Consider the following 21,117-nt stretch of genomic DNA (forward strand, 5'->3'; position numbering starts at 1 on the left):
AGAATTCTAGAACATTCTGCATATCAACGGGAGCTCCTCTAGCCTGGTGTCCGGGGCTGAGCTGGGTAGATCTACACTGCTGCTTGGAATACAGACAGTACCGTACAAGTTCTGGTTCTGACTACAGGGTCAGTGACCGCAATCTGGCCATTGAGATACAGCTCCATAGAAAGTTAGAAAATAGAATCTGCAAAAGAAAATATAATCTGCTCCCACTGTCAACCAGGAGACCGAGAAACGGAAAGTAATTTCCTGTTATTGTGAAAAGGACAAGACGGTCTGAGATTTCCATCTGCCAGTCGTTATGGTGAAGATTCCAACGGTGGAAAAGCTACATGTTCAATTGGGGGAGGATGTCAATACTGTAGCAGCTCAGTTTATTACTAAATGTCATCAGATGCACAAGTAAATGTAAATATTCAAATTATATCATAGGGAGAGTGTGTGTGTGAGAGAGAGCAAGAGGGAGAGAGAGAGAGAGAGAGAGAGAGAGAGAGAGAGAGAGAGAGAGAGAGAGAGAGAGCGCGCACGCTCGCGCTCTGGTCTATTATGAATCGTTCCTGAGTGTGGCAGAGAGTCTGTGATTGTTTGTTTGAGCTATAGAAAAACAGTGAGCCAGAGTGGTGTGGTATATATTGAGAAAGACCTCTAACTTCTTCATAACTACGCCCCCTCCCTTCTAATCCCCTCCCTCCTCCCCCCCCTGTTTATCCTGTACATAACCCTCCCCCAGATGGGGAGCTACAGTGGGTGAGGACAAAGTTGAGAGATATATATATACAGAGAGAGAGATACAGAGAGATATACAGATAGAGAGAGAGAGATACAGAGAGAGATGTATATATATAGAGAGAGAGGCAGAGAGAGAGCGAGTGCGAGAGATAGAGAGTGAGAGAGAGGCAGAGAGATACATAGCCCCTTTCGTGACTGTGATGCACGCCAACAAGGTTTGGCCGAGTGAATCCACAGTCACTTGCTCCTCAATGGGAAACCAACCTAGATTTACCATGAAGGACTGGTTCTAACCGAACCGTTCGTTATACAAGTATCACAGATACATTTCAAAGGTACGAGGGTTTAGAACAGAGAAACGCTAGGGTTTGAAAGCTCGGCGTTGCTAATAAACATTTAAAATATTTTTTATAAACTGGTCAACACAGCTTTATTTCCGGCATTGGGTGCCTGATGCGCACGCGCCAGGCAGCCAAATACGGAAATAACGCCGTTTTGAGCTGTGTTGACCAGTTTATAAAAATTCTTTTAAATGTTTATTAGCAACGCCGAGCTTTCAAACCCTAGCGTTTCTCTGTTCTAAACCCTCGTGCAACTGTGAGTACCTTTGAAATGTATCTGTGATACTTGTATAACGAACGGTTCGGTTAGAACCAGTCCTTCATGGTAAATCTAGGTTGGTTTCCCATTGAGGAGCAAGTGACTGTGGATTCACTCGGCCAAACCTTGTTGGCGTGCATCACAGTCACGAAAGGGGCTAAGAGATACAGAGAGATAGATACAGAGAGAGCGAGAGAGAGAGAGAGGGGCAGAGAGAGACAGTGAGAGAGATACAGAGAGTGAGAGAGAGGCAGAGATACAGAGAGAGAGGCAGAGAGATAGATACAGAGAGAGCGAGAGAGAGAGAGAGAGAGGGGCAGAGAGAGACAGTGAGAGAGATACAGAGAGTGAGAGAGAGGCAGAGATACAGAGAGAGAGGCAGAGAGATAGATACAGAGAGAGCGAGAGAGAGAGAGAGAGAGGGGCAGAGAGAGACAGCGAGAGAGATACAGAGAGTGAGAGAGAGGCAGAGATACAGAGAGAGAGGCAGAGAGATAGATACAGAGAGAGCAAGAGAGAGAGAGAGAGAGGGGCAGAGAGAGACAGCGAGAGAGATACAGAGAGTGAGAGAGAGGCAGAGATACAGAGAGAGAGGCAGAGAGATACAGAGAGATACAAAGAGAGATACAGAGATAGATACAGAGAGAGAGAGAGAGGGACAGAGAGAGAGCAAGCGAGAGATACAGAGAGTGAGAGAGTGAGAGAGGCAGAGATACAGAGAGATACAAAGAGAGATACAGAGATAGATACAGAGAGAGAGAGAGGGACAGAGAGAGAGCAAGCGAGAGATACAGAGAGTGAGAGAGGCAGAGATACAGAGAGAGAGAAAGGCAGAGAGAGAGAGGCAGAGGGAGATACAGAGAGATAAATACAGAGAGAGAGAGAGAGAGAGAGAGAGAGAGGGGCAGAGAGAGACAGCGAGAGAGATACAGAGAGTGAGAGAGAGGCAGAGATACAGAGAGATACAAAGAGAGATAGATACAGAGAGAGAGGGACAGAGAGAGAGCAAGCGAGAGATACAGAGAGTGAGAGAGGCAGAGAGAGAGAGGCAGAGGGAGATACAGAGAGATGTAGACAGAAAGAGATACAGGCAGAGAGAGATACAGTATACAAGCAGAGATATATAGACAGAGATATACAGTATATGTAAGCAGAGATATATAGACAGAGAGACAGATATACAGTATATGTAAGCAGAGAGATATATAAACAGGGAGAGAGAGAGACAGTGAGAGAGATACAGAGAGTGAGAGAGAGGCAGAGATACAGAGAGAGAGGCAGAGAGATAGATACAGAGAGAGCAAGAGAGAGAGAGAGAGAGGGGCAGAGAGAGACAGCGAGAGAGATACAGAGAGTGAGAGAGAGGCAGAGATACAGAGAGAGAGGCAGAGAGATACAGAGAGATACAAAGAGAGATACAGAGATAGATACAGAGAGAGAGAGAGAGGGACAGAGAGAGAGCAAGCGAGAGATACAGAGAGTGAGAGAGTGAGAGAGGCAGAGATACAGAGAGATACAAAGAGAGATACAGAGATAGATACAGAGAGAGAGAGAGGGACAGAGAGAGAGCAAGCGAGAGATACAGAGAGTGAGAGAGGCAGAGATACAGAGAGAGAGAAAGGCAGAGAGAGAGAGGCAGAGTGAGATACAGAGAGATAAATACAGAGAGAGAGAGAGAGAGAGAGAGGGGCAGAGAGAGACAGCGAGAGAGATACAGAGAGTGAGAGAGAGGCAGAGATACAGAGAGATACAAAGAGAGATAGATACAGAGAGAGAGGGACAGAGAGAGAGCAAGCGAGAGATACAGAGAGTGAGAGAGGCAGAGAGAGAGAGGCAGAGGGAGATACAGAGAGATGTAGACAGAAAGAGATACAGGCAGAGAGAGATACAGTATACAAGCAGAGATATATAGACAGAGATATACAGTATATGTAAGCAGAGATATATAGACAGAGAGACAGATATACAGTATATGTAAGCAGAGAGATATATAAACAGGGAGAGAGAGAGAGAGAGAGAGAGAGGGAGGTGTCTGGGCAGCAGTGTTTTGTTGCCGTGGGCTACTGTTCCATGGCTTCTCCGGTACGGCAGCCCCGTCCTCCTGGATGAGCAGCATTAGGCGCGTTTGTTTCACCTCGCGGATGACCCTGCTCGCTCCTCGCCTCTCTACAGCGGCTCCAGTAAGCCGGAGGGGGGGGTCCGCCAGACAAACAAACAAGTGAACGCACACATTATTCGTCTGCTGTTCTCTTTCCCTTTTCCCCGGGGGAGGCCCAAGTAGACATCCCTCCTATATCCTCATCATTACTTTGTGAGAGAGAGAGAGAGAGAGAGAGATAGAGATATAGAGAGAGGCAGAGAGAGAGCGATAGAGAGGGAGATAGATAGAGAGGGAGGGAGAGAAAGAGGGAGGGAGAGAGATAAAGAGGGAGGGGCGAGAGAGAGGGATGGAGAGAGAGGGAGGGAGAGAGAAAGAGGGAGAGAGATAGAGAGGGAGGGAGAGAGAAAGAGAGAGGGTGAGGGAGGGAGAGAGAAAGAGGGAGATATATAGAGAGATGGAGGGAGAGAAAGAGAGGGAGAGATATATAGAGAGGGAGAGAGAAAGAGAGAAAGGGAGAGAGAAAGAGAGGGAGAGAGATACGTATATATAGAGAGAGGGAGTGAAACAAGAGATAATGGTATGTGTGAGTGTCTTTATCTGCGGAGAACAGCGATGCGGCTGTAGGGCCTGAATCACCCGCTTGCTGACCCAATCTCCTCCTCTTCCTCATCTCAGTCTCCCTCTCCAGTGCTCTTTAGCCATTAAATAATCTCTCTCTCTCTCTCTGAATATAAACAAGCCTCTATAGAATGCTCATTAAGAAGAAGAAATCTTCTCGCCAAAAAGAAGTTCCCTCCGATATACCGATGTACTTCCTCCCTGCCAGCCAGGCTTCCCGCCAAAAAAAAAAAAAAAAAAAACCTGCGCCGAATGCAGTCGCTGTGAAACAGCCGGGACGGCTTCTGTCACAAATCCGCGCCTTGATTTAAAAAAAGAGAAACTGCAGCGTCGACTCGACGTCGCGAAGGCATTTCTGAAAGTCAGCAGACGACGGCTCCCACTCCCCCCTCCTCTCGTTAAGTTTGTTTGAGCCGACGGGGGGGGGGGGGGGGGGGGGGGGGTAGGAATCAGCACTCTGACACGGACGCGCGTCGAGAGAGCGAGGAGAATATGAAATGTCATTCGCTCTTCTTTTAGAAAGAGGAGAATATGTGGTAAACACACTTCAACACCCTCCCTCTCCTTCCCGCTTCTGCACGGCGACAACACACTCACTTCCATATCAAAAGGAGAAACACACACACACACACACACACACACACACCACTCTCTCTCTCCTCCCCTCATTCCTGCATCACGGCTACTGAACGGGCACATGACAAGACCCCCCCCCCCCATCCCTCTGTCACACATCACACAAGTATTTCATGCTCCCTCCCCTCCCCCTCCCCCTCACGGTGCTTTAAATGCTACTGTTTATACACATACAGCATCTATCATCCCATTTCACACTTCCTCTGGCTTGTTTATCTGCCTCTGGGTGCTGGGAAAACATGAAGGCTTTCTCTCTCTCCCTCTCCCTCCCTCCCTCTCTCTCTGTCTCATCCCTCTCTCCTCCTCCTCCTCCCCGCAACCACCGCTGGCTGCTTGTGGCCGTTGATATATACGAGGGTTTATTAACTAGCGATGGCCGTGTTTGATCTGCACAGGGGCCGGTGACAGGAGGAGGGAGCGCTGCAGAGTCATTTTCTGCACCACTTGTTGTGCTACTCGTCCTGGGGATGTGGCTGGTGGTGGAGGCTTGCTGTAGGACCAGCGCTCCACCTCACTGCTGTAGGACCAGCGCTCCACCTCACTGCTGTAGGACCAGCGCTCCACCTCACTGCTGTAGGACCAGCGCTCCACCTCACTGCTATAGGACCAGCGCTCCACCTCACTGCTGTAGGACCAGCGCTCCACCTCACTGCTGTAGGACCAGCGCTCCACCTCACAGCAGCTGTAGGACCAGCGCTCCACCTCACTGCTGTAGGACCAGCGCTCCACCTCACAGCTGTAGGACCAGCGCTCCACCTCACTGCTGTAGGACCAGCGCTCCACCTCACAGCAGCTGTAGGACCAGCGCTCCACCTCACTGCTGTAGGACCAGCGCTCCACCTCACTGCTGTAGGACCAGCGCTCCACCTCACTGCTGTAGGACCAGCGCTCCACCTCACTGCTGTAGGACCAGCGCTCCACCTCACTGCTGTAGGACCAGCGCTCCACCTCACTGCTGTAGGACCAGCGCTCCACCTCACTGCTGTAGGACCAGCGCTCCACCTCACTGCTGTAGGACCAGCGCTCCACCTCACTGCTGTAGGACCAGCGCTCCACCTCACTGCTGTAGGACCAGCGCTCCACCTCACTGCTGTAGGACTAGCGCTCCACCTCACTGCTGTAGGACCAGCGCTCCACCTCACTGCAGCTGTAGGACCAGCGCTCCACCTCACTGCTGTAGGACCAGCGCTCCACCTCACTGCTGTAGGACCAGCGCTCCACCTCACTGCTGTAGGACCAGCGCTCCACCTCACTGCTGTAGGACCAGCAGCGCTCCACCTCACTGCAGCAGCATCTGCCTGCCTTCCGTCCTTCCTTCCTTCCTTCCTTCCTTCCTTTCTTCCTTCTTCCTTCCTTCCTTCCTTCCTTCCTTCCTTCCTTCCTTCCTTCCTTCCTTCCTTCCTTCCTTCCTTCGGCACCGCTTAGGGTTTAAAGAAACCGATGCTGGGATGAAAAGAAAGCACGGCCTCCTTGAGGGTCCTCTAAAGGTCCGTGGCTGGTTTCGGTAGTTTTGCAAGGCGGTCGATCACCTGTTATTGTCCACCTCAGCACCGACCTCACCTCCCCGTGTGAAGCCTAATTGATCAGAGTGATTGGATTTAGGGGGGAACCTTGCAGAAAGCCCTCTCTCTCTCTCTCTCTCTCTCTGCCGACCGTATATCCCACGCTTAAGCAGCACTGATCCCAGCCGGTGTTGTTTTGTCAGGTGCTCGGAGCGAGATGGAGAGAAAGAGAGAGAGAGAGAGAGAGAGAGAGAGAGAGAGAGAGAGAGAGAGAGAGAGAGAGAGAGAGAGAGAGAGATAGAGTGAGAGTGAGTGAGTGGTGGAGTGATCGGTTTAAAAACATCTCTTTGAAGTGGAGTGTATCAGGGTTGCCCACTACTGGGTTGTCCCCCCCCCCCCCTCCATCCTGCCTTTCTCTCTCTCCGTCTGAGAGCAGCGGAGAGAAAGAGAGAGATAGGGGGGGGATTAATGGGGGGGCTTTAGAGACACTTAAGACGGCGCTTCATGGGAATCGGGCCTGCTTTACAGGATCCCTGGGCCATGTGACTCCAGCCGTACTAATCAATCTCCTCTGGTCTCTCCATGGTGGAGGAGAGAGAGGGGTTGGAGAGAGATAGAGAGAGAGAGAGAGAGAGAGAGAGAGGGAGAGAGGGGGAGAGATAAGAGAGAGGGAGATAAGAGAGTGGAAGACAGTGAAGGAGAAAGGGAGAGAAAGAACGACAGAGACAGTGAAGGAGAGAGTCTGGATTTTGACCACAGAACTCTCTCTCTCTCTCTCTCCCTCCCTCTCCCTCTCTCTCCCTCCCTCTCCCTCCCTCTCCCTCCCTCTCTCAGTCGAGGGCACAGCCACTGAATATGCATGTCTGGGGCCCGGAGCAAGTGCAGACTTTCCCTCTTCCTGCAGTGAAGTTTACTCTGGCCCCCATCCCCCCGGAGAGCCGGAACTCTCGGATACTGCCGCTTGACGGGTGTCGTGAGGACCCTCGTGTGGAGGGGCAGGAGTGTGGAGGGGCAGGAGTGTGGAGTGTGGAGGGGCAGGAGTGTGGAGTGTGGAGGGGCAGGAGTGTGGAGTGTGGAGGGGCAGGAGTGTGGAGGGGCAGGAGTGTGGAGGGGCAGGAGTGTGGAGTGTGGAGGGGCAGGAGTGTGGAGGGGCAGGAGTATGGAGGGGCAGGAGTGTGGAGGGGCAGGAGTGTGGAGGGGCAGGAGTATGGAGGGGCAGGAGTATGGAGGGGGCAGGAGTGTGGAGGGGCAGGAGTGTGGAGGGGCAGGAGTGTGGAGGGGCAGGAGTGGGAGTGTGGAGGGGCAGGAGTGTGGAGGGGCAGGAGTATGGAGGGGCAGAGTGTGGAGGGGCAGGAGTGTGGAGGGGCAGGAGTGTGGAGGGCAGGAGTGTGGAGTGTGGAGGGGCAGGAGTGTGGAGGGGCAGGAGTGTGGAGGGGCAGGAGTGTGGAGGGGCAGGAGTGTGGAGGGGCAGGAGGTGTGGAGTGTGGAGGGGCAGGAGTGTGGAGGGCAGGAGTGTGGAGTGTGGAGGGGCAGGAGTGTGGAGTGTGGAGGGCAGGAGTGTGGAGGGGCAGGAGTGTGGAGTGTGGAGGGCAGGAGTGTGGAGGGGCAGGAGTGTGGAGGGCAGGAGTGTGGAGGGGCAGGAGTGTGGAGTGTGGAGGGGCAGGAGTTGTGGAGGGGCAAGGAGTGTGGAGGGGCAGGGAGTGTGGAGTTGTGGAGGGGCAGGAGTGGGGAGGGGCAGGAGTATGGAGGGGCAGGAGTGTGAGGGGCAGGAGTGTGAGGGCAGGAGTGTGGAGGGCAGGAGTGTGGAGGGGCAGGAGTGTGGAGGGGCAGGAGTGTGGAGGGCAGGAGTGTGGAGGGGCAGGAGTATGGAGGGGCAGGAGTGTGGAGGGGCAGGAGTGTGGAGGGCAGGAGTGTGGAGGGGCAGGAGTGTGGAGGGTGTGGAGGGGCAGGAGTGTGGAGGGTGTGGAGGGGCAGGAGTGTGGAGGGGCAGGAGTGTGGAGGGGCAGGAGTGTGGAGGGGCAGGAGTGTGGAGGGGCAGGAGTGTAGAGGGGCAGGAGTGTGAAGGGGCAGGAGTGTGGAGGGGCAGGAGTGTGGAGGGCAGGAGTGTGGAGGGGCAGGAGTGTGAAGGGGCAGGAGTGTGGAGGGCAGGAGTGTGGAGGGGCAGGAGTGTGAAGGGCAGGAGTGTGAAGGGCAGGAGTGTGGAGGGGCAGGAGTGTGAAGGGCAGGAGTGTGAAGGGCAGGAGTGTGGAGGGGCAGGAGTGTGAAGGGCAGGAGTGTGAAGGGCAGGAGTGTGGAGGGGCAGGAGTGTGAAGGGGCAGGAGTGTGGAGGGGCAGGAGTGTGAAGGGGCAGGAGTGTGCCACCACAGAGTAGTAAAGAGACCAGGCAGGAACGGCACAGCCAGCACTGGTCCGACGAGGGAGTTGTTGGTGGAAGTTGCACACTTTTCGAGAGTGAGCCGCATTACAGGGGCAGAGCCACAGCAGTGGCGACAACAACACTTGTTCTCTTCCTGTAACAAGCCTGGGGGACCGCACACTTAGAGGCTGAAAACGTGCGATAACCGCAGATAGTTTGGCTGCTGGAAGGAAAGGTTACATAACACACTGTGTGTGTGTGTGTGTGTGTGTCTGCGTGTGTGTGCGTGCGTGCGCGTGCGTGCGTGTGTGCATGTGCATGGTAGGGGGTCTAACAACTCAGTCCACCAACCGTTCATTTTGTTTTCCGGTTGTTTGGTGAGAACGGCGAGGATTTGATACATCTCACTTTTTGTCTGTGATTTTTTTTATTCAATGTATTTCTACACGGTTTTAAAAGTGCCACACTAAAGTGCGACACAAAAGATACGAGCTGTATGCGCTGGAGACACGGGAGACGTGCAGTCGTGTTGTATTCGCGTGTTGGGAAAGAAAGATTCATTTTGGAACACTATTTGGTTAAGCTAGTATGACATTCATTCAATTTATATAGTGATTTTACGGTGCTCAAAGACGCTTTACAGTGTAAACAACCAAGACCAGAACATAACAAAACTAATAATGGTCAAAAGCAAGAGTGAAAAGGTGTGTTTTGAGGGCTGTTTTAAACTAAAGGACAGTAGGGTGTTGGCAGTCTGGATGTGGCTGGGGAGGGCATTCCAGAGGGAGGGTGCAGCTGCGGCAAAACACCTGTCTGGTCCAGAGCCTGGTCCTGATGGGAGTCAGTAGGGTGGCATCAGCAGAGGTAGAGGTGATGGAGGAGGTCAGAGAGGTAGGGGTGATGGAGGAGGAGGTCAGAGAGGTAGAGGTGATGGAGGAGGTCAGAGAGGTAGGGGTGATGGAGGAGGAGGTCAGAGAGGTAGAGGTGATGGAGGAGGTCAGAGAGGTAGAGGTGATGGAGGAGGTCAGAGAGGTAGAGGTGATGGAGGAGGAGGTCAGAGAGGTAGAGGTGATGGAGGTCAGAGAGGTAGAGGTGATGGAGGAGGTCAGAGAGGTAGAGGTGATGGAGGAGGAGGTCAGAGAGGTAGGGGTGATGGAGGAGGTCAGAGAGGTAGAGGTGATGGAGGTCAGAGAGGTAGAGGTGATGGAGGAGGAGGTCAGAGAGGTAGAGGTGATGGAGGAGGAGGTCAGAGAGGTAGGGGTGATGGAGGAGGAGGTCAGAGAGGTAGAGGTGATGTAGGAGGAGGTCAGAGAGGTAGAGGTGATGGAGGAGGTCAGAGAGGTAGGGGTGATGGAGGAGGAGGTCAGAGAGGTAGAGGTGATGGAGGAGGAGGTTAGAGAGGTAGAGGTGATGGAGGAGGTCAGAGAGGTAGAGGTGATGGAGGAGGAGGTCAGAGAGGTAGAGGTGATGGAGGAGGAGGTCAGAGAGGTAGAAGTGATGGAGGAGGTCAGAGAGGTAGAGGTGATGGAGGAGGAGGTCAGAGAGGTAGGGGTGATGGAGGAGGAGGTCAGAGAGGTAGAGGTGATGGAGGAGGTCAGAGAGGTAGAGGTGATGGAGGAGGAGGTCAGAGAGGTAGAGGTGATGGAGGAGGAGGTCAGAGAGGTAGGGGTGATGGAGGAGGAGGTCAGAGAGGTAGAGGTGATGGAGGAGGTCAGAGAGGTAGAGGTGATGGAGGAGGTCAGAGAGGTAGAGGTGATGGAGGAGGTCAGAGAGGTAGGGGTGATGGAGGAGGAGGTCAGAGAGGTAGGGGGGGGGGGGGCAGGATGAGGGCTTTGAATGTGATGAGCAGTATATTGAAGTGTTTCCGCTATTTTATCGGGAGCCAGTGGAGGTGGTGGAGGACCGGGGTGATGTGGTCAGAGCGCTGGGTGGAGGTGGTGGAGGACCGGGGTGATGTGGTCAGAGCGCTGGGTGGAGGTGGTGGAGGACCGGGGTGATGTGGTCAGAGCGCTGGGTGGAGGTGGTGGAGGACAGGGGTGATGTGGTCAGAGCGCTGGGTGGAGGTGGTGGAGGACAGGGGTGATGTGGTCAGAGCGCTGGGTGGAGGTGGTGGAGGACCGGGGTGATGTGGTCAGAGCGCTGGGTGGAGGTGGTGGAGGACAGGGGTGATGTGGTCAGAGCGCTGGGTGGAGGTGGTGGAGGACCGGGGTGATGTGGTCAGAGCGCTGGGTGGAGGTGGTGGAGGACAGGGGTGATGTGGTCAGAGCGCTGGGTGGAGGTGGTGGAGGACAGGGGTGATGTGGTCAGAGCGCTGGGTGGAGGTGGTGGAGGACAGGGGTGATGTGGTCAGAGCGCTGGGTGGAGGTGGTGGAGGACAGGGGTGATGTGGTCAGAGTGGAGTTTTGGACATGTGTGTGGATTCCTCTCAACCTCTAGTTTGACATGAGCTTAGCTCTAGCTGAAGAACTGAGCCTGCTACAGCCTTCGAAAGACAAGTAACGTTGATGTCAAGATGACCCACCGGCGTTTCATTACTTCTCAGAGGGTTAGAAGTCGGCTACGTTAAGGACTACGGAGGTGTTATAATTCCAATTATAAGATCATGGTGATCAATTATAAAAACAAGATGTGATCTAAAAAAAAAGAAAAAGAAAAATGCTTGAATCTTATAATCAAGATCTTTTTCTATTTAGGCCAATATGTTAAGAGGTAAAAAAAAAAAAAAAAACATGAGTCACTCATCAACAACCGAATATATCCAATTAAAAGCCTACACTGAGTCACAGCGTTCCGCTAATACATTAATCAAAACAACATGTTAATTCCATCACCCATCAATCATCAACATGACAGATCGAGCATGTTGGGATTTCGACCTTCACACTGATGCACCCCCCCCCCCCCCGACGTGTGAACGTGTTCGTCTCTTACGTGTTTGTCGCTGGTGTCGTGCTCCTGCTCCTTGAGCGCCGCCAGCACGAAGCACAGGTATTGCTGGTGGCTGGGCAGCGGCTTGTTGTAGAAGCCGTTGTACCTCTTCTCGTCTCCCAGGGTGAAGGAGGCGGGCAGCGACGACAGCTTGGCGGCGATGTAGGGCTTCGGGGAGTCCAGCTGACGCCGGCGCCTCAACATGGGGCCCTCGCCTGACTCCAGCAGCTGGGGGGGGGGGGGGGGGGGCAGGGGGCAAAGGTCGGGGAGAGACACGGTTAAAGAGGTCAGAGGAAAAGAAGAGCAACACCTGCGCTAGCGTGGCCTTTCATGCCGAGCTGACATTCAGCCGCTAGGTGTCGAACTAGAGCACCAGCGTGTTATTTATCCAATCAGGGGCATTCGTGGAGAGAGGAGGGGATACATGCCTGACACATGTAAACTACATCCATTTTGCAAAGATTTCTTAAACGATCAATCATTTTTGGGGGAGAAAAGCAATACTTTTATTCTTCACCTTTCTAAAAGCTCTGCGGATGTATTTTCCTTTTTAAATTATTAGGGATGTCCGATATCATCGGCCTACCGATATTGACATTCAAATGTAATATCGGAAATTAACGGTATCGGTTTAAAAAAAGAAAGAATTTATAAATTTTTTTTTACATTTATTTAACCTTTATTTACCCAGGCAAGCAAGTAAGAACAAATTCTTATTTTATTTATTGTGAAAAGTATGCATAATGTTGTGTTTTTTTGGGGGGGGGGGGGACCCTGCATATATCGGTATCGGTTGATATCGGTATCGGAAATTACGAGTTGGACAATAACGGTATATGGGATATCGGTAAAAAAGCCAATATCGAACATCCCTAAAAATGATTACTATATCTATACATATTCCACTCTTACTACTGTAGTTACGCTGCTGTCTTTATACCTGTATCACTGTACATATTAATACTACAACTCTGTACATACATCTGATTAGCACTACACTCAGTAGTACTAATTATTTTTTTTTGATCCACTTTTTCTCCCATTTTTTATATTTTCTCCCATCCCAATTTCGTATCATCCAATTCAACCCTCCCCTGTCACGAACGCTGTTTCTTGCCTCCCACAAGCCGGCTGCAATGTGGACTAAGTCATACATAGCACAAGTCCCCTCCGGTACTTGAGGTAACAGCAGTCGCATCTTTTCACCTGCGCAGCTCGATCTCTCAGTGGCGAGGAGTAACGTGTGGGAGGCTCACGCTGCCCCCGACACTTCCTGATTCTACTGCGCATGCGCACCAACCGACCTGTAGGAGTCGCTGTCCACAACGCCCGATCCCCACCCATCAGTTTCCCACCCCCTAATACGGCCAATGTGTATTAGTATGAACGACCAGCTAAACTGAAAGCAATGTAGAGCGCTGGGCTCGAACAGGCAAGCCCAGCGCCTCCGCATTCGTGGCGAGCGCCTTGCCCACTACGCCACGTAGCCGCCCCTCAGTAGTACTAATTTATATATTTTATACCCAGTTTAATCACCTGTACATTGTATGGATGCCAAACTTATTTTCGTTGTACTGTACTTGTGCTGTATGATGACAATACATTTGAATCTAATCGAATCTAATACATCTATGCGACCAAGCAAGGACGCTCATGGGAAATGCATTGTAATCACCGAGGCAATACCGCTCGCGGCCAGCAGGCGGCCACGGTTTCACATCATCGCTTTCAGCTATGAAACACGACTGTATATAGGATATCGCGTAACGCAAAATGAAAGCGCTCTACGCTCTCGGCACCGCGACCCTGGTTAATAACCAGCAGGACCCTGCAGCGTGCCGTTGTTCTCCGCAGTGGCTCTGCTGTCAGCAGCGGTTTGTGTGGCAGAGGCTGCAGATGTAGCTTCATTAAAGCGTTATGTCGGAAGGGTGGAGACTGAGACGGTGGCCTGTTCAGTTCCAAGCGGCTCTGGGACGTCTGCCGCTTGTACCCGGAGCTCAGAGCGACGACGCGGACGATCTGAGGTCTAAAAGTAGCTCACAAGCCGTAAAATCATGTTGTTAATATTCCGCGTGTCGTTACGGCTCCCACTCCGCCGGCTGGTGGAGCGGCTTCATCCAGGGTCATGAAAACGCTCCTAAATATTTATCGTTGTCTGAACACTGCATGTAAAAAAATATATATAAAATTTCAACTTTATTTGGAGCGGCCCTCCCAGTGACTCAGTGAGAACAGAGGGAGAGAGAGAGAGAGAGAGAGAGAGAGAGAGAGAGAGAGAGAGAGAGAGAGAGAGAGAGAGGCAGAGAAAGAGAGTGCGAGATAGAGGGAGAGAAATAGGCACGGGAGAGAGAGAACACAGAGGTAGAGAGAGATGCAGAGAGAGAGTGAGAGGGATAGATAGAGGCATATAGAGTGAGAGAAGGATATAGAGAGGCATATAGAGAGAGAGATGGAGAGAGGCATAGAGAGTGAGAGAAGGATATAGAGAGGCATATAGAGAGAGAGATGGAGAGAGGCATAGAGAGTGAGAGAGAAGTAGAGAGAGTGAACAACAAAGAGAGAGGGAGAGAGAGGAAGAGAGGCAGAGCGAGAGAGAGGCATAGAGTGAGAGAGAGAAGTAGAGATAGAGTGAACACAGAGGTAGAGCAAAAGAGGTAGAGAAAGAGGCAGATAGAGGGAGAGGGATAGAAAGTGAGAGAGAGGCATATAGTGTGAGAGAGAGGCATATAGAGAGTGAGTGAGAGTGATAGAGAGACAGAGAGAGAGTGAGTGAGAGTGATAGAGAGACAGAGAGAGACACAGAGAGATATAGAGATACAGAGGAGAGAGAGAGAGACTGAGAGACAGAGAGAGAGACAGAGAGATACATAGAGAGAGAGAGAGACTGAGAGACAGAGAGAGAGACAGAGAGATACATAGAGAGAGAGAGAGACTGAGAGACAGAGAGAGAGACAGAGAGATACATAGAGAGAGAGTGAGACTAAGAGAGAGAGAGAGACAGAGAGAAAGAGAGAGAGACAGAGAGGCAGTGATATTGATGTCAAAGGCCCAGACGGTGTTCAGTGCACAGCAGACGGTAGTGTCTGCAGGCCTTGGCTCCTCATCAGGAAGTCCCCTATACCTGCCTGCCTGAGTGACTCATTAAACAAACCTCCTCCCTCCCTCCCGTCCCGGCGCCCAGCAGGTGAGGAGAGCCAATTAGTGGCCCGTCTGGCGACTTCCCGCCCAGTCGGCCCGGACCCTCGACCCCGGCACGTTAGCGGCAAATCAGCCGTCCCCGGCTGGCACTCACCTCGTCCAGGTCCATCTCGTCCGGGTTGTCCCAGCGCCGTGACGTGGCGGAGAGCGGCACCACCGCGATATAGTACCACCTGCCGGAAGAAAACCAAGCTCTCATTAGGACGCGTTTTAAAATGGTGGAACTCACTGCTTACAGGCGCACCGTGTTAAACGACGCCATGGAGTTATTGTGCGTGCCGGCGTGTGTCACCGCGCCAGCCGCATCTTTTTGGGGCGGCTCTCAAAGCCTTGCATGGGAAAACAAGAAGGTCCGACCAAGGTCGAACGCTAGCAGATTGGCACCGCGTTCTCCAATTAATGGCTAATCACCGAGCACATCTGCCGCTTAGACCCGAACAAACACTCTATCCCCACCGAGAGGAGTCTTCATCAAATGCATGTCCCCCCGTAGGATTCCCTCAGATTAATAGGACCGGCTTTACTTCTCCGCCGCCTTGCGTCTCTCGCTAGTATTAAAGTCCCCCCCCCCCCCCCCCCCCCCACGGACTTCAGCTCACTCTAAAAGTCGGCCCCTCAAGACGAGGCGAGAGTGGCTGCTTTTTTCTCTCCACTCTGGGCCTGCTCACCTTGCCATACGGCCTTCTGTCAAAGTCTCCGAGTGGGAGAAGAAACGGCTAACGAGATCTCACCCCCCCCCCCCCCCCTCCCTCCCTCCTCTCTCCCCGCTCTACCCCTCTTCCTCAATCACCTTCACTCTCCGTGTGTCAAACGGTGCTAGGACCTGGTCAGCCCTGACGGCCAAGTAATCCTTTTTACCAATCAACGCCCGCACACTCCCGCCCCTCAGCCCTCCTCTCCGCTGCCTTCAGTGTGTGTGTGTGTGTGTGTGTGTGTGTGTGTGTGTGTGTGTGTGTGTGTGTGTGTGTGCGTGTCCATGCCTCGTGTGGGCGTGTGTGTGTGTGCGTGCAGGAGGATGAACCCGGCCCGGCACAACACTCCCGACGGGTCTGGGTCAGATGCAATTCTACGCTTCACAATCAGAGTAAAAAATTACACGATTAGACCCCGATGTTAAAAGTCGACCATTATCATCAGACGCGCTGTCACAAAGTTGGATGAGACTAAAAGTTTCATTTGATAGCGGTAGGAATTGGGTCGGCTGTTAAGGACAGATGGCGAGGTCAGCGATGTAGCGGTGCCGTTAAAAGGTTTCCTGGACTCCGGTTGTATTAGCTATCGACCTTGGAGGAGTTGGTCCGCACTTTAGATTTGAGGTCTAGAAGGTTACAACCGGCAAGAGGTTCAGCCGTATGCCGCCTGTGCCCAAAGAAACTATAAAAGAAGGAAGGGTCGTCACGGAATAGCGCTCTGTGCTCTGCTTGGTGCCAGACTTTAGGTGCCAGTTCTAGTGAAGCCTGTAGTAAAATGTATACAAATAAAAGTCGCTCAGACTACAGGCGACATCGCCAACCAGGCGACTGAAGGGTCTGACGTTAGCCGAGGGCCGTGGCCGCTACGCCACGCCCCTCCTTTACGCCCCCCCCTGGGGGCGCACGCTCTTCCGATGACCTCACGGTCCACCATCCCACTCCTGACACCAATGTAGTGTATTCAGGGGGCAGCCGGGTTGCCTAGACTCGAAATGGGTCGCTCAGACCACAGGCGACATCGCTAACCAGTCAACCGAAGGGTCCGTAAAACAAATCGCTGATGACTCCGACAACCCGAGGTAATAATAACCCGTTTAAACGACACGGCCGTAAAGGCGGAGACGGGTCGATCGGGGCTCTCCGGACCTCCGGGTACCGACCTGACTTGGGCGCTGGTCAGGACCTTGGGCAGGTCGATGGTCAGCTTGCCGCCCTGTGCCTGCCGGCTGCTGTAGAGGACGGGCTTGGTCTTGAGCAGGTCCGGCGCCGTGCGGATGGACACCTGCTGCTGCAGGCCGCCGGCGCTGTTCCCGCGGCTCATCAGCATGAAGGAGTACTCGGTGTCGGGCTGGAGGCGCGTGATCAGCTTCCTCTTCAGGTTGCCCTGCACCTCCACGCTCTGCTGGTTGTACAGGATCTGTGGGGCACGGGGGGGGAGATGTTGGGCGTTAGAGCAACACATACACACACACTATGACACACACGACGGTGGCTCAGGAGGTAGAGCAATCGTCTGGTAATCCAGAGGTTCACAGTTCTATTCCCACTCCTCCCGGGCAGCGTGTCAAAGTGTCCTTGAGCAAGACACTTAACGTCTAATTAACGCACCTTGCATGGTCGCCTCTGCCGCTGGTGAGTGAATGTGTGAGTGAAATGTGAGCAACAAATTGTAAAGCGCTTTGGATAAAAGATGTTATATAAGTGCACCGTTTACCATTTACACACAATATATGTGTTCGTTTGTTTTTCAGACGATCCATGGCCCGTATTCACAAACAGAATGATCCGAGAGACCTCCTTAGTTTTTAGCTTAAAAGCGATTTACAAAAGTGTCCAGAGCAACTCAAGAGTACGGAATAGCCAAAACGCTGCTGCTGTATTTCAGCCTCTGTCATTGGTTGATGGAGGACGCCTGTCAAAGTCAAACAGAAGGGAAGTAGGAGGAAAGACTGAGACGACGATTACACAGTTTAGTCTAGTGTTAAAATATTACCCGCTAATAATGTCAACAATTTAAATCTTAACAGATAAACCGCAACATAGCAACCTATAGCCCTCGACAAAACATCCAACAACACGGCGATTGTTATTATTTATCACTTTGCGACCCTCTCAGGCTGACCGTGAAACCTTTACGGCGCACCTCCTGCACAGAGACGGAAGATCCGTCTCATCAATTACCCCCCCCCCCCCCCCCCCCCCCGACATCCCCGGGGAAGCCCGCACCCATAAAAGCCGCTCCGTTTAGCGTGCGCACGTCCGCCGGTCCGGGGCGACAACAACGTCATTGTCTCGCCTCTTCCGGAGCCCCTACGCATCACGGCGCCGCCGCCGGTGATGCTTTTAATGAAGGCGGCGGATGTCTCACCGCGGGGAACTTCAAGGTAATGAAAATCGTACTATGAATCTACCCCGTATGAATGTTTTATAGTAATAACAGATTTGATTTATAAGCACCTTTCCGCATCACCCAAGGACACCGTAGCCTCAGAATACACACTCGAGAGAGAGGGAGTTGTAAAGCTCGAGGAGCTCCTCTCACACAGGAACCCGTAACCAACAGTATTCCACCGCGACCCGGTCTACCACTTGATCGGCCTCCTTTTCATGCAGCGCTTGAAGAATATTCCATTTGGTTTCCGCCTGCTGCAGTCGTCCACTTGTAAACTGGTATCTATTTTCTTGTCTCTCTCAGGAGAAGACGGTAAGCAAATTTCTAGGGATGCTCGATATTGGCTTTTTTACCGATACCGATATACCGATATTGTCCAACTCTTAATTTCCGATACCGATATCAACCGATACCGATATATGCAGGGTTTCCCCCCCAAAAAATGGAATAATTTCAGGTACCGTACTTTTCGGACTATAAGCCGCGGCTTTTCCCCCCATTTTTCGACCCTGCGGCTTATATAACGGTGCGGCTTATATGTGGACCAAACCCGAATTTTTTTTAATCTGAATATTGCTTTTTTTTGTATACTATTGCACTAAATGGGTAACACTTGTTATGCAAATATGCAACTTGTTTGTTGAAATGTTAATAAATGGGAGCTTCCTCAAACAGCCATCTCTTTCCGACAATCCCCTCTGTGCACGAACCCTTACATATGGTAATTAAACATTAAAACACCTGCGGCTTATAGTCCAGTGCGGCTTATATATGTACACATCATTCAATTTAGCTGCTGCGGCTTATAGTCAGGTGCGGCTTATAGTGCGAAAAGTACGGTAATTAACATTACATATCTCTTGTTGTGGAATTAACACAACATCATGCATACTTTTGACAATAAATAAAATCAGAATTTGTTCTTACTTGCTTGCCTGGCTAAATAAAGGTTATAGAAATGTAAAAAAAAAAATATATATATATATACCGTATATATATATTTTTTTTAAACCGATACCGATATTTTCCGATATCACATTTTAATGCCGATATCGGCCGATAATATCGGTAGGCCGATAATATCGGACATCCCTACTAATTGCCCAAAATGTTGGCGTGTTCCTTTTAAGAAGTGGACGACTGCAGCAGGTAACCAGATGGAATATTCTTCAAGTGCTGCATGAAAGGAAAGGCCAATCAAGGAAGAATCCTAAACGCCATAGAAAAGTCCTCTCCCACCTACATCATCTGGGTTTCAAGTCATTCAATACAAAAACCAAGGCCCTTCTTTTTGCATTCTTTTACCGTCACCGAATATTTTGGAAGTTATTTTCTGCCAATTCATCACCGCCATAGGCTTCCAGTGTATCTGAAAGTGTGTCTTAAAACACCATATACACCCATGAAAGTCACCACATCTGACTGACATACTATTCTAACATCTAAGGTACATTTATTTGACTGAAAAGTTGTTCTATTGTGCCTTAATACGGAGTCTAACAAGGAAGAAGAGGAATTCTATCCTCAGATACTATATTACATCACAATGGCAAGCGTTTCAGAAAACAACTGACACTAAGAGGCATTTTAGTTAAATGTGTTACATGTGTTGAGAGAGAGGGAGAAGAAGAACTTGTGTTTTTTATTTTAGATATTTTGAAGCCCTAAAAATAAACTAAACATGTTTAAAATTTATAATAATTACTATTAAAATGCACAATAACGTTAATATAGCATGTATGTAATATAGTTTGTTCATGATATTCTCCCCTCTCGTTTGTGATTGACGTCACTCTCATAGAACTCTACCTACCTCCAAAGTTGGGCGCTTGTCTTAACGCACACTGACTCGGCGTCACTGCGCGCAAGCGGCCAATGTAAATGATTCAAGCTAATACATTTAGCCTATCAACGGTCATAAATATGATCTGTGGGGGATTTACCTGCATTTACCTGCATTTTCGAGGTTGGAATGTTCTGCCTCCATGATCCATGGTAGCTACTTACTAGCTACCATGGATCATGGAGGCAGAACATTCCAACCTAGAAAATGCAGGTAAATCCCTCAAAACAATACCTTTTGAGAGATGAACACTGGAGTGAAAGAGTTTCGACCTCATCAGCCTGATATCTCAATTCAGAAACAATCAACAGACAGAGGAAGACAATATACTCTGTCGTTTTCTAGCTGGTGGTAAGAAGTGTTGGCTACTTGGCTAACAAGAAGCTATATGCTAGCTGGATGCAGTCATGTAAATGCCGTATGTTGCTTCCATTCCTGCTTTTTAAAATGACGGGGACAGATACAACATGCCCATGGACTGCTACTGGAGTTTCTTTTTGAGTGGATTAAAAAAAATATTGGATTATGGCTGAATATCTCGCCCCCTTCAACTCTTGTGATGGTAAGTCTATGTTTAATTTACGCAAGCTAGCCTTGGCTCTTTTAACAATATGCAAAATATGCTGTACTCATACTGAAGTTATTCTTGGTATATACTGTATACTAGGTGATCCTTTGCAGTTCCTTCTAATTTGTGTAAGGTTAGTGCCTGGGATTCCACGTCATGCTGTGTGTGTGTGTGAGAGAGAGAGAAAGAGAGAGATAGAGGGGGATACTAATTAATTTCGCCGCAGGGGGGCATAACCCACGGGACAATATATTGGTAACTTGTTTCAAATGACAAGATATACCTCAGTGATTATTATTGTACGGGTCTGAATACACGTGGGAGCATGCACAAATATATTACAGTGATAATATGCTGCTCCGAGTCCGAGAGAGAGAGAGAGAGAGAGAGAGAGAGAGAGAGAGAGAGAGAGAGAGAGAGAGAGAGAGAGAGAGAGAGAGAGAGAGAGTTTTGAGATCTGGGCGTGCGTGTTTGTGTAGGCGCTATTGGAAACGTGGCTGCATTGACTGTGATCATACATTGATTAATGGCAATGGTGATAGTTGTACTCTACCTACTTAAATATTCGTACCTTGTGGTTTCGCCGAAGCTCTGACGTGCACAGTAGGCTACTCAGTGTGTGGTTTCACCAATGCATGCACGCGTGTGTTTGTGTGTGTGTGTGACATTGTGATACCTCGGTACATGTTTGCAAAATGTTTGGTATAGCGCTCCCCTGGAGAGGAATTCACCAGCCGCCACTGTATTAACAACAGTATTATTATCATGAACAACGGTATTATTAACATGAACAACGGTATTAGTATCATGAACAACGGTATTATCATCATTAACAGCGATATTATCATCATGAACAACAGTATTAGTATCACGAACAACGGTATTATCATCATTAACAACGATATTATCATCATGAACAACAGTATTAGTATCACGAACAACGGTATTATC

General features: G+C 50.5%; 1 protein-coding gene across 1 annotated transcript in view; it reads right to left on the reverse strand.

Annotated features, from left to right (window-relative positions):
- LOC311239297 (receptor-type tyrosine-protein phosphatase F-like) overlaps positions 1 to 21,117 on the reverse strand; it is a 226,449-nt gene that overhangs the window by 51,665 nt on the left and 153,667 nt on the right. Inside the window, 3 exon segments of the mRNA XM_084327604.1 lie at positions 11,477 to 11,701; positions 14,766 to 14,844; positions 16,524 to 16,780. Coding sequence (XP_084183730.1) covers positions 11,477 to 11,701; positions 14,766 to 14,844; positions 16,524 to 16,780 — 561 coding nt within the window.

This window comes from Notolepis coatsorum, assembly GCF_963971535.1.
Source record: "Notolepis coatsorum genome assembly, chromosome: 13".
NCBI lineage: Eukaryota > Metazoa > Chordata > Actinopteri > Aulopiformes > Paralepididae > Notolepis > Notolepis coatsorum.